The 14241-nt window shown below is 39.5% G+C and overlaps 1 protein-coding gene across 1 annotated transcript in view; it reads left to right on the forward strand.

Annotated features, from left to right (window-relative positions):
* Window positions 1–14241, forward strand: part of ITGAV (integrin subunit alpha V) — a 45211-nt gene that overhangs the window by 9584 nt on the left and 21386 nt on the right. The window contains exons 3-12 of the mRNA XM_053947450.1: window positions 6681–6772; window positions 7281–7395; window positions 8646–8707; window positions 10248–10293; window positions 11788–11913; window positions 12626–12670; window positions 12833–12876; window positions 12966–13022; window positions 13415–13467; window positions 13869–14071. Coding sequence (XP_053803425.1) covers window positions 6681–6772; window positions 7281–7395; window positions 8646–8707; window positions 10248–10293; window positions 11788–11913; window positions 12626–12670; window positions 12833–12876; window positions 12966–13022; window positions 13415–13467; window positions 13869–14071 — 843 coding nt within the window. The remainder of the gene's footprint in view (window positions 1–6680; window positions 6773–7280; window positions 7396–8645; window positions 8708–10247; window positions 10294–11787; window positions 11914–12625; window positions 12671–12832; window positions 12877–12965; window positions 13023–13414; window positions 13468–13868; window positions 14072–14241) is intronic.

Below are 14241 nucleotides of genomic sequence, written 5' to 3' on the forward strand. Positions count from 1 at the left end.
AAGAAAACTTTAATTGAGAAATGTATCTGCTGCAGTACAAAATGTTTGAAACTGTAGCTCTTTATGTCAGTACCAAAAAGTGCAGTCCTGAGACTGCCTCGAGCTGCTGCATTTAGAATCATCTGATGAAATGCAGACAGCTCTATGAACTGCTACAAAGGAAAATATGCTCATAAAAACCAATCTGAACTTCTATGCTAATGAATTGCAGATTTCTTGAGCAGATTTTGTGTTTAGCCCAGGAAGATTTGCTTGTTCAGGCAATGGATTGTTTTGCTTTTCTGAGACCTGTGGTAAACCAGGGATGCATGGCTGAGTGGTCATTCCTTCTCCTGGGGAAAGCTTTCCCTACTGCTTTCATTCTCTGCAGCAGATCTCAAAATTCAAGACTGAGGAGACTTGCAGAAGCTGTTGAATACTAGAAACTAGGAGCATCTCAAATGTTTTCAGTGTGGTGTGTTTTTGCTGCTTTGGGAAAAGAATTCCGTGTGGCCTCTGCCTGGAAAAAGTTTTATCACTCACAGTTGTACTGTCCCTCCTCTTCCCCCTTCCCAAGTTTTGATGCAACAAAGTAATTTTAGAGAAATTTTTCGTTCTTAAATGCTTTTGGATACAATTCTTTGGAGACTGGATATTTTGTTTTGTGCTAAAAGAGGAGAAGGAGACCTTTCAAAGGAAATGCCCTTGTAAAGAACTCTCCTTACATTATTACGGTTTTACATGATTACTCCTTACATTTTCAGATTTGTTTTTATTTCTATCCCCCGAGTGGGTGATCCTAGACAATAGGAGGCTTTGTTTGGAAGCCTAAACCACCAGCTTGGCATGGCTGGATCTATCTGTGACCTATTTAGCTTGAAGTGGGTATTTTAACTGCCTCAGGCAGCTTTGAGCTGTAGCGCTGCCCCGGGTGAGATCTGCTGATGAAGTTGTGGCTGAAGTGGGGGCCATGAGCTTACAGTTCCCTCCTGGAGATTTTGGTCACTTGTGCAAAGCAGTCAATTGTTCAAAACTCCATCATTTCCACTTACAAAATAAGGAAGTGTGGGATAGGTCGGTATTCTTTGCAAATAGCTTGTTCTAACAAAGTGCTGCTTTATTTTTGGCTGATTGCTTTATTGGTATCACCATGGAATCTACAGGGGAATTTCAATCTCAGAGGCCATTGATTTAGTCAGCAATAAATCAATAAATCTTGTGAAGACCATTCATTGATTGGGAGTGAAATGGAATGATTTTTATCTGGCCAAGTCTCTCATTACCTCAGTCCCCCTGAAGTTTGGTTGTTATCTTTTTGCTTGTGCTGGGTGACTGAAGCGTGCCTTGGGTGCTGCTCTGAATGCAGAAGAGAGCAGCAGAACCTATGGAAACTCCCCCCCATGCTGTTAGAGCTGACAGCAGAGAACTGCTCATGCTTTAGTGATTAGGTAGACTCCTGCATGAACACTGTTGGCTCTGTGTGGATGTGGCTGGCTCGCAGGGGGATGACGGGTTGGAAAAAAAACCGAGGCGTGCTTCTATTAGGCAAAGGAAAAGATGCTTTTGTTCCAGCACCGCCCCGGGGGGAAAACGCAGCATTCGTACCTCAGAACAGGGAAGGGGAGTAGTGGGAGGGTCTGTATTCCCCTCTCCCTGAGTCATTGCAAAACACTGTGGATAAACCAAGGTTGCTAAAGAGCATCAGCTGCCTCCCAGCATGGGGAGTTTCAAGTGAAGATGAGCTTGTGTTCGCTTGCTCCTGCTGCGTCAAATGAAGTTGAAATCTCTCATCTAATGATAGATGAAAGATACTTTACACTGCATAAAGTTCTCCTATTATGAAAAGAGGGCTCTTGCATATTTTATAGCTTTGTCTTTCTTTTGGCTAGCTGCATAGTTTCCTTTTACCTAGCAGGGCAACTTCATTTCCCTGGAATCTGCATAGTTACAAAGAGGTTTATTTTAACAAGAGGTCTGTGAATTGGGTGATATTTACATTTTACAACTTCTTAAGTGTTTTTAGTATGATGACACTGAACCAGATTTCATCAGTTCAGTGCCTCTTGACTCATGATCATCTCTGCTAAGTCTGTCTGAAGATGGGGTAAATGTCTTAGTTCGGTTTGTTTATTACCATAAAAACAGGCGGGCTGCAAGTTACAACTGGATCCACTTACCCAACAGCAGGACTTTCCTAGTAACTCCTTTGTTCCTGTAACTGATAACATTTACCTTGGGAAAAGAAGGTGCCAGCAATCCAAAGGTGGTAGGTAAAAGAAATCAATCACTGAAAAAAAAAAAAAAGTGATCTTTTTATTATATTTGGAAGAAGGATTTCTTTTCTTTTTCTGCAATTTTTACCCAGCATCTCTCCACATTAATTTTCATTTTTTGATTCAAATCTTATGGAATGTGGTAAAGAGAATGTGGAGAGTGCTCCATTGGTCCACAAGCAGTGCACATCTTTTTTTGTTTTTGTTTTAATATTAATTCTGTTTTTGCCTTCCACCTACAAAGTACCTTGTGAGACACAGCACTGTTGACTTGACATGCCCCTATTGAAAGAGTAGTGTAAAATCATCATGTGATGCCTGCTACAATCAGAAGGAGCAAAGGAGAAACCAGGGCAGAAGCTGCCTTTACAAATAGGAAAAAATACCCCATGGTCATATGACATAATCCTGGAATTAATGACCCATCAAGTACAAGTCCCTGTAGCAGTTGCATTTTAGTCTGACATATGGCATTGTATAAAAACTCTGAATGTTTCCTTGAATAAATCTAGTCAGAATATAGTTTGTCCTGTCTAGATATATTTGTTTGAATGCCTTTTTTAAGGCTTTTTCAAGGATGGATGGAGCTCTGAGCAACCTGGTCTAGTGGAAGGTGTCCCTGCTCATGGCAGAGAGATTGGAACGAGATGATCTTTAAGGTCCCTTCAAACCCAAACCACTCTGTGATTCTATGACTAAAATGTACATCATTGGCTTAAAGACATGTGTAGGGTATTTTTTGAATACTCTGAAATTTTAGAAATACAAGAAAAGGCTGTAAGAAATACACTAAGGCTGCAAGAACCCTTATAGGACTAAGACTGATTATAATACATCAAAGCATTGGGCTGGATTTATAAATCCCTGGATGTTTAAATCTTACCTGTAATACAGTTTGGTTCATTTAAGGTAGGTACTGTTTTTAAAGGGTATGGGGGAAAGCTTGTTCTTTTTATTTTTTTTAAATTATATATATATATATATATAACTACCACTAAAAGTTATACAAAGATAAAATTATAATCACGTCAGGCTCTTTGCAATAAAACACAGAAATGCTGAAGTCAGTCCAGTACCTTCCCATGACACATCTACTTTATGGTATAGCTCAACATTTAACTGTGGTTAAAGCTGCTTCAGTGAGGGCACACATTTAAGTGTTTTAATGTTTGTTTTTCCCAGTCATGAAGAAAAACTCAAATGGTTTCTTGTTTAAAGTGAGGGGATTTTTCTTGAATGGGTGTTTTCCAGATTTCCTCATAAAATTAGTTTCTCTTTGGATCTGAGAGAAAGGCTTATAATCTATTTGCACAGTTTTTCCTGGGGAGAATTCTGAGTGAGTATAGGTAAAAAAAAGGTTACTTTTCTTCTCTAATAGAGAGTTAACATCAGATTTGGCCTGTATCAATTTTTTACCTGAGACTTCTGTCAGTGTTTCCAATGTACATACTTTCCACTTGATCTTCTGTCCTCATGCTCTTTCCAGTGTTGCATCCATTCTCAAGCTGAACTCGAGGCCCTCTCCCTAAAACCTCCTCACTTAGCTTTAAACAACCTAAAGAAGCTTTTAATACAAGAGAAACTCAATCTAAACCATCTTAGCCTTGTAGCACATCTTGCTTTGTTATGTGTGTCAGCACTGACGTGGGACAACTTTACTGAGATGTTTGCAGCATGTTTCTACAATAGAGGCGCTATAAATAAATAAAACCCATTTTGCCAAATTGCCTAATGGAACACATTTTTCTGTGGGGTGGTGGGGTTTTGTAAGAATTCTTCATTTGTTGTTCAGGCCTTCAGAAATTACGATGCTGGCTTCTGAAGTCATGACATCTGGCACATAAATGACATTTGGCACATAATTATCTTTGTGGTCATGTTCGTTTGCTTTCCGGTTTGGAGATGTGGGGTTTTTATGTGCCAGCTTCTGGTTGTATCTGAAAGCATAGAGATTTCTAATGTTATCCTCAATTTAGAGCTGAAACAGGGCTTTTTAATACTGTAGGGAAATTTTTTTGTCCCCTAAACACCAAGGGAGATGCTGTCCTGGACACTGATCCTTCTTGGCAGCTGAAGAGCGCACAGGGAAAAGGCAGAGAGGAACTGTTCTGGCAGCCTGTGCTGGTTGTTCTGCTGGCTCCCCTCTTCTCCTGTGCAGTCAGCATAGACCATGGGCAGGTGGTAACCAGTACTTGGCTTTCTTTTTGTTGTATTTTTTATTCTTATTGTTCAGCCCAGACTTCAAGAAGCTAATTTCCTTAACAGCTGAGATAAAATCAGGTTGATAATGCAGAATGGCTGCTTACTCCCTATTGCAACACAGCCTTTCCTTCTGCTCCCTGCCTGTTGTTTTAAACTTGTGGGAGGTTTGCATCCTAGACATCTTTATAGTAGATAGGACAATAGGATTCTGCTTTACACTATGGAACTGCTATACCAGCTTTCATTTTTGCCATGCATACATAGAGTTGTATAAGTATCCAACAGAAAAGGATAAAATGCCACTCTGCAACTATCTCCAAGTTTAACATTGTTTAAAGCTGTGTTTGGCAAGTAGAGCTGAGACATTTCTTTGTATTTAAGAGTAGCTGAACAAGTAGAGGGCAGAAGCCAAATCTGTCTTTCCAGGCTATGTAACCCTGGGTGTGGTTAAAAGATGAATTAACCACTTTTAAATCCCTCTTTGGTGCCAAAAAGGATATAGTTCCCAACCTTGTGTTGCTGTCTTCTCCCCAGCAGGTTAGCACTGCTCCCCTCCCCATGCAGCCAGCTGGGTTGGAACCTCATCCTGCTGAATACTTTTTTTAGGAGGGTTCATTCTTTGGTGGTTCATGATGTGACCAGGGGAGTAGTGCCAAGAGAGACACGGGCAGCAGGAATGAACCTGGGGACAGGAGCAAATGGGAACTGCTGCAGCTTCATCTGAAACTCACCCAGTCATGCCTTTGAGCAAAACTATCTGTGGGTGGATTTTCGTAGTTAAAGACAAGGAACAGAAGAAAATGGTGATAAAACAGGGATTTTTGTGTGTGCCAAAGGTAGTTCCCTATTTGGAAAACATCTTGATCTGGGTTTGTTTTTCTGTACCATTAAAAGGTGACATACATGTCTCCAAGCTACATTTTAGCCTGTGCAAGGGTGAGAGTATAAAGGTTGAATGTACATAAATCTATGCAGATGTGCTGACCATCAGCAATGATTTATGTTCAACGTACATAAATCTGTGCAGGTGTGCTGACCCTCCAAGCCTTTAGCACCAGCCCAGTAAGAGATGGAGGGGAGGTGACAGAGGGAGGTGGAGATTTTACTTTCCTTTGATGACATTAGCAAAACCCACAATAGTTCTCTGTGTTGCAATGTGCTTGGCATTGGTTTCTGTGTAGTTCTAATCTAAGAGCAAAAATAGTCCAGATACTTGCTTGTTTTGCCTGACTCGGCAGATTAAAATCTCTTTTGTCTTTTTCATGGGACTTTCCTAAAGGAAGTAACGCAATCTCTGCAGACAAAGCATTCTTTACAAGGTGTAAAAGAAGCAGGGAAGTTCTGGTTCAAGTGGCTGAAGTCTCTGATTCATAGCAGGGCTGGGTTTGGGCATCCCCTGGCACTCTGCAAGTGATGTGGCTGCTGCCTCATCAATTCCTGAGGTTTTCAGCTCTCTGAACCAGCCATTTAGGGAACTTATAGCAAAGGTATGTTTTTCAACATACCTTTACATCGATTTTCTCATTATGCTGGCAAAGTTTCCCTCATTTTGCCAACAAATGTACACAAGAAACACCAAATAATTCTATGACTTTTAGCATTCACACCTGCAGAAATACTGCTTGTTTCTACCAGCCAGCATCATGGAACAGCCACCACTGCCCATTACACAGTCTTTAACTTGCTCTCTTTCCCCATATCTTTTCAGCTTGCAAATTGCCTGCTTTGTGCATTGCAGTGGCACTCAGAATAGAGATGTTACCATTTGGTGGAATTAGGAGAAGGATCTCATTCCTGATTCTAGCCAAAGTTCACATGATTTAATCCAGGCAATATTTCTTTTAGAAGCATTAGTCCTAACGGGGCTTTGGCTCTGCTCCTTGAGCAGTGCTGTAATCTGCTTGGGAGTCAAATATCTCAGCTATGAGGTATTTACTGTGTGGCTGTCAAACATGCTATAAACTTTGAGCTCTTACAACTAATCAGCATTGTACCAATGCTCTGTGTGCAAAAATAGCTGCTTTGGGCCCTTGATATAAAAAAATACTAATAAATCATTTTTAAAGCCTGTTTCCATCAAAGCGTGATATTCTCCAATGTTGCTGTTCCTGATTTTCTCTGTATGCATCAAAACCAATGGCTTAGTGTGGGTTTGGTTTTTTTTTTTTTTCATTTTTACTGTACAGGTTCCTGCGAAATTATGCTTCTTTTTTCTTTTCTTTGTAGGTAACAGAGACTTTGCTCCTGATGATCCGCTGGAATTTAAGTCTCATCAGTGGTTTGGAGCCTCTGTGAGATCCCAAAATGATAAAATTCTGGTAGGTCTTTGATGCCCTTCAGATGCATCAGTACTGAGATATTGCAGTGGAACAAAATGTGAAGAGATCCAGATAACTTAGAATTTAAACAAAATCCCACTAATCAGCATGACTTGTCTTTTCTTCAGAATTTCCTAGCTATACTTTTCTTAACTCCTTGTGAACAAAGGTAGGAGCATTTCTTTCAACTTTTAAGGAAAGTAGTAAAATTAGTTTGATGAAGTTAGAATGTGCTATAAATTCTTGATGAACACTTCACAGCTGTTCCTTTAAGAAAACGTTATTTCTAAAATTCTTGATATAAATTAGCTATTTATAAAATACAAACTGATGGTAATTCTGCCCCACTGCTGATAGTATAAATCTCCTCTAATAACACAAGATACATCTGCTAGGTGTTTTTTTTTATTGCTTTTCTGTAGAAAAATGGAAATTCATTGTATTATTTGATACTCACCAGTATTTTGAAGAGGAGTTTGTTTCCTCACTGTTGTGTGTTCTTCCCTAGGCCTGTGCTCCACTGTACCACTGGAGAACTGAAACAAAACAAGAGAGAGAGCCTGTAGGAACTTGTTACCTGCTTGCTGGGTCAAAATTTGTGGAATATGCTCCCTGCAGGTCAAGTAAGTATAGAGCTCTTACGTTGCTTTTTCTCTTTGGAATTCCTCTTGTGTCACATTTTGGAGTGGAATGTTTTACAGCTATTTCTCCCTTCCATGTATAGAAATTAGAACAAAACTTAAAAACTAGATCGAGACATCTGAATTCTCCAGTTGAGGTTCATGATGCAGACCTTGTTTTCTTTACTGTAGGCCAGAGGAAAATCTTAGGTCCAAGTATCATTGGGCTTGAGGACTTCTGTTGTTGAAGGGAACAATTCTGTAGTAATCACTCAAGCAAAATTATGTAGCAAGTGCTTTTTCAAAGACCAACTCTGGAATTCTTATGAATCTCAAGTATTTTATCATTATTCAAGTACATTATGGTGCAAGCTCATTTTAGAAGACAAGGTTTTGCAAAAATAGGTTCTGATGTCCCTGTGTGCATACACATGTAGTGATGCATTGTTTAAATTATATTAACTGTTGAACATTTGGAGTCTTATTTTCCAAATGCAAAGCATTTATTTCCTCTTGTTGTGCTGATAGATTATTTAGAAGTTTATAACCTAAAACCTGAATGTTGAAGTTAGGGTTGACTTTTTATTTGCTGAAAATCATTTGTGAACAGCAGGAATAAAATCCAGCCTGGTCCAGCATAACAAGAAGTTAAATAAGTAAGTATTAAATTAAATCACGCCAGATAAGCAGTCACACTTTCAGATGAGGAGCTCCCAGCATTTCTATTCTAAAGCTGTATAATCCTAAAATTGATTCAGCCATAACAATTCTTGCTGGGATGAGTCTCAGTATGGAGGTATTTTTTCAGCCAGGTGTGCTCTTTTTGTTTTAAGCCAATTCAGCTTTCTTTTCCATACCAAAAGAAAAAACTTATCCCCTCTTTTCCAAATATCTTATTTCCTGAATAGAAATTGCAAATATATTTTCCCCAAGACTAAATACATTAAGGAGATTAAATACAAAGGAATATGGGATTGCTGTTTGCTTTGACTGTGCTAGGCTAGAACATATGCTAATGTTGCATGTCTATTAGGCCAGCCCTAAAGTTGTTACAGCATTTGGTGAGGAGTTGTTGATAAAGAGAAAATGCTGATTAAGGAGAAAAGTATTCCAAGGTTCAAGTTTAGGAGTGCAAGTTTACATAGGGAGATGCCTTGAAAAGTATCTGCAGTACTGCAACTGATGGAGTACTGATAATACTTAATTTATTTATTTTTCTCCTCTTTCTTGTCTATCCTTTTTTTCTTTGGTAGCAACTATTGATGCAGATGGACAGGGATTTTGTCAAGGTGGATTTAGCATTGACTTCACAAAGGTATGTGATTTTTTTGTCATTTCTGTGGGTCAGCAGACAGCTGCAAGTTAGCAAACCCTCCTGATACAGAGCACTTAGAATCACAGCTATTATGAAACCAATGTTATTGTTCCTGGTAAGAAGCGAGCCCACAACCAAACAAAATTTATAAATAAACCAAAAAATAACTTGAAAGCACTTAAAGAGCTTTTATAAACCTGTTTCTCCCTACATCTTCATAGCAGCACACTTTCACCTCTTGTAGGAACTATGTCCTGAACAAATAATCTGCTTTCCCAGCTTCCTGCCATACCCCTCTGCTGCAGCTGGTCCTCAAGTGAATTCAGTGTACTAGTCAGGATTTTTGAGACATGGGATTGGTGCATAGCTATTCTTACTTCTTGAGGAATAACTCAGGGAATTGGTAAACAATGTGCTTGTGAATCATGTTTGATTTTCTCATCAGCCAGCAGAAGTACAGGGTTTTTTACCTGACACGTTTCTTCTACTTCTGTGCTCTCCCTGCCTGTTCTAGTTCTCTTTTTTTTTTTTTTTTCAAATTCACAATTACTTTTGAAATCCAAGCACAGTAAAACTGTGCACAGAGCTAAGAAGATACTGCAGTGTTTTATATTGGACAGTGAAATGGTTGAGCAGAATCAGGAGGTGTTTAGACCACTCAAGCCCTTTTTGTGATGTGGCTCTTTTTTTGGGTTCTCACGTCTCAGGATGAGGTCATATCCCATCAGTCTTTGCCCAGAGCCACTCTTGGTTTTCCTCCAGAGGAACCTGCCAAGTGCAGGAGAGGACTGTTGAGCGTTTGGGTTATTTTGCACACACCCCCAGGGTCACTGTGCAGGTTCCAGGCCTGGTTAAAACCAACTTTGGGCTCTAATCCAAAACCTTAGAGTGGGCAAGGGTGTATCTCCAAATGTCTGACCTAGATTTTTCTGAGTGATGAATATAGGAGTTTTTAAGATTAAAACCTGGATAAGTGGCTTAATTATGCAGCAAAGCCTATGGCCTGATTCAATACTTACAGAGCAAATTCCCAACCCTTGGATAGCTAATGTGGTTAAAGTTTCATAAAATGGTATTGTGAATTGCAGTTGTGCCAAGAAATATGAAGTGGGGGAATTACATCACAGTTATTATGAATTAAGCTTTTCTAATGATAAGTTACAGAAAATGGCAGAGGCAGAAGATTGACACTATTTTGTGCACTGACTTATGATGTAACACTCTCTGAGTTTTCTCCTAATTGTATTCCTATTGCCATACATTTATGGGGGAAGGAGGGTCTATTAAAATAAAAACTGAATTCTGCCTAGAATTCTAAATGGGTGAAATAGTCACTGAATGTTTTTGTCAGCATTTTACAAGATGCATTTCTAATTAATCACTCCTTCAAAAAGGAAAATGTGTGGTGGTCAGCAGAGCTACAGTGATGTACATGCGTGGGATTTCTTCTCACAAACACAGGACGTGCTGTCCGGCTTTAGATGTGCCTCATGTGGTTTTAATTTTTCTTTCTGTCTTCCTTTTTTTCTTCCCTTCCAAGGGAGACAGGGTGCTGCTTGGAGGACCTGGAAGTTTCTACTGGCAAGGTGAGATATATCATTTAAGTGACAGAGAAGTTGACCTTTATGATTTTTCTCTTTATCCTCTTAGTCATTTTTGATCCACAGTCTTCCAGCTGCTGTCAGAGTCTTTGTCAGTAAGAAAACTGAGAGAAATGCTATTTTGTTCTTAAGAATATCTCTTGAATAATCAAGGCAACCACAGATAATGGTTACAGTAATAATAGTAGAGATGTTCTTTGTGTTTTAAATAATTCCATGATAATAAAGGCATTTTCCTGGAATGTGGGATTTGTTTTCTTCAGCAGGATAAGTTTCCTTTAGCATATTTTGTTTTACTATGTACATGTTTTATAATTTGACACACATACAAGGTGTACATTTTCAATGAGAAATATCCCCTCTAAAGAGAACTTCATTGTTTTCCTCTGATGGCAAAGATGTTTTGCATTTGTATTAATTGGTTTGTGCTGCAGGGCACATTTTGCCTCTACCTAGCATTACCTGTATATTTTGCTCATGTGGGATTCAGGATTATTCATCCTTTAACTGCAGCTCTGTTCAAAGGAGAGTGCTGCTGTAATCAGGACACAGCTGCCAAACTCTGCTGCCTGCTTTTTAATGGAACTTCTAACATTTATTAATAGATTTTCCATATCATGCCAGTCTACATGTAGGTGCAGCAGCACAGGAGGCTTGTTCCAGCCCTGTGTTTTAAATTACAAACAAAACTGAATTATTGAAGATAAACTGCAGTTACAATATTGTATAACTTAGGTTCCTGTATTCATTTTATTGCTTTTTGGCAAAAGTGATACTTCATCTGCCAAAACAACCTCATCCTCTTCTACTAGTACCAAAAAAGCCCACTTGGCTCTGAATAGAAGACAATAGTATGCTTCTGAGAACAAGACTTTTCGTCCTAAACTTTTATTCCACACGCTGAGATGCTGGAAGAGGAGTTTTCCCTTCCCTTCATACACATATAAATATGTATGTGAAGTAAGTGCCATTCTGAATGGGGTTTTTTGGTGATTCAAGCTTTAATTTAGACTCGAAGAAAAGAATGTAAAGGAGTCACCACCTAGTGGCTGATGAAGTGAAAATGGAGAACGTGGCAATACACCGTGCTCATCTCATTTTTGTTCATTTTATTGGCTTCTTGTCTGCCAAAACAGGCTGTCCTGTTGTGGTATTTGAGCAAGGAGCACCCAAAGGGCTCAGTTCTGCACAACCATGAGCATGTGATAGCTCAGCCCTGCCTTTTAAGCTCTGCCTTAGTTTAGCCTCTGCAGTGAGGACTCAGTGTGTGCCTTTGATTCAATATGTGCACACGTTTTTGCTGGAGTAGGATCCATATTTTCACTTGTGTCCTTCCTGGCACTGCTGCAGTTGGCCCCTTTCTGGTCAGTGTTGTGGAAGAGCTGCTGCTTCCGAGGGCAGCATTCTGTGAATGAGTCCCTTCAGTGAATGAGTCCACCAATTCTGGTTGTGGTTTGCAGCTGTTTTCTCTCTCTTTAGGCCAGCTGATTTCTGATCGAGTGACGGAGATTGTGGAAAAGTATGACTCCAAAGTCTACAGCACCAAGTATGATGACCAGCTAGCAACCAGACCTGCCAGTGCTGCTTTTGATGACAGCTACTTGGGTACGTGGTGGGAAAGGAGAAACCTCTACCTGCAACACTCCCTGCCACTACTGATGCTGACATCGAAATCACACAACTAATAATTCCACATTTAACAGATAACAAGGGAGTGACATTCCTGAAAATGCACTCATTTATGTATGATGGAATTGTAGTTATTTATTGTAGTTATTTTGCCATAGGCTTGACTCAAAAAGCACCTGATGACAAAATAAATGGAGACATTTTCATGATTTTCCATGCTCTGTGATTCAAGCTGAATGTGGGAATGGTAAATGTATGATTTTTATATGAGAGGTTAGTCACATAGGTGGTTGTTTGTTTGTTTGTTATTTAAAAGCAGCTGTTTCTAAATAACCTACCAAAACAAAATATCAATGTTAAAGAATTGTGTTTCAGAAGAAAAACAATGAGGAGTGGGAAATCATAATTTTGGTTCACGTATGTCTAACCAGGTTCAGGAAAAAAAGCAAGGATATACCAGGACAATTATCAGGATAATAATCTTAAAAGTTTCATCTTCTGATCTTGAATTCCTCAATACTGATGAGTTACAGCCACTCCTGGAGCTCTTCATAGTCTAAGCTGCTTCAAGGCAATATTTTTACCTGCGCATTTTAAGATGAAGAGAGGAGGACTGTGCACAGAGACAGAGTCTAAAGAGAGATGAAAAGTTCAATAAGGTTTTTAAAGCCTCATCTTTTCTCCGCAGGTTATTCAGTGGCTGTTGGAGACTTCAATGGTGATGGCATTGAAGGTAAGGCCCTTGCTTCAGTAAGAACATCATGTTAATGGGCCGGGCAGATCTTTCAAATCTGTGCACAGGGAAATGCATCAAGTGCTAGGAATGAGCTGTTCTGTTCAGCAGTCGCTGTGCCTTGGGACCTGACTGTTATCTGTGTCTTGCTTTATGTTTCAGACTTTGTATCAGGAGTCCCACGGGCAGCAAGAACTCTGGGCATGGTAAAAAATTTGAAACATGAAACTTTACAATAAATTAAAAAAAGGAGACTATTGCTGGTGTGCTGTAATGTGTATTTCTTCACATGCAGGTGTCCATTTACAATGGGAAAAACATGTCCTCCATGTACAACTTCACTGGAGAGCAGGTGGGTGGCTCTGCTGAGTGTGGTGGGTGACCAGGAAGCCTTTCCTATGTTGCAACAGTATTTAGGGTACTCGATAACAGTCTGTATATTACTGGCTTGATTGCCAAAGCAAAATTTTATGAAGTCTGAGGGAATTCTAATCTTATTAAATAAAGGAAATGCTGCCCGTTTTGAGAGCTGGGAAAGAGACTGGATCATGAAAGAGGAAATGGGAAAAGTAACCGATGGGTTTGCTTTCTAACACAGTATGGAAGAGAAACAAAAACGAAAGGAACAAAAAAATTTGTGGCATATATTATCATCTCGCTGATGTATGTTGTGTACAGATTTGTGTAAAGTTGTTTGTTTGTATCTCTACAACTCATAGGTTTGGTTTGAATTTTGTTTTCCAGATGGCTGCCTATTTTGGGTATTCAGTGGCTGCCACAGATATCAATGGGGACAAGTAAGTGTCCTCTTCTCCCTCTTCTCACCAATGCCACCCAACTTGTTTCTGGAAAGAAAAAAATAGCTTTTATTAAAAGGTCTTTCCCAAAATCTAAATTTCTGTCTTCATGGCTGGTTTAACACATCTGCATGACTCTTTTGCTAACACTTCACATTTGTTTTAACATTTGTAGGTTTGCTTCTGCATTTATCTACATAAATATATGTGTATATTCACATGCTTAAGGTCCATTAAATTTTTGTATATTTGTGCTTAGTTGGTCAATAAATATTTGCCTTCAGTTGAATTTAAAGACAGTGAACTTTCATCTGAGCATTGACTTCAGTGCTGAGGTAACAGTGCTGAAGAGAATTAATTTTCATGCTGCTACTGAAGAGCTTTGTCCTTTTTTGGTCCAGTTACACAGATCTGTTTATTGGAGCCCCTCTTTTTATGGATCGAAGTTCAGATGGGAAGCTTCAGGAGGTTGGCCAAGTAACCATCTGCCTTCAGCAAGCCTCGGGAGGGTTTCAGACGGAAAAGCTGAACGGCTTTGAGATCTTTGCGCGGTTCGGCAGCTCCATCGCACCCCTGGGGGACCTGGATCAGGACGGCTTCAACGGTAGGATGGTGATTCTTGGTCAGGATCTCCTGGTTGTGGAGGGTGATGCCTCACGTTTTAGCTTTTATATTTTTCAGATTCTGTGGTGTTTTAGTGTGTGGATCTGGGCTTCATATTAGGGATGGTAAGCTCTCTTCACAGAGTAGGGAGACAAAACAATTCCTTCTCTA

Source organism: Vidua chalybeata, chromosome 7 (assembly GCF_026979565.1).
Source record: "Vidua chalybeata isolate OUT-0048 chromosome 7, bVidCha1 merged haplotype, whole genome shotgun sequence".
Lineage (NCBI taxonomy): Eukaryota > Metazoa > Chordata > Aves > Passeriformes > Viduidae > Vidua > Vidua chalybeata.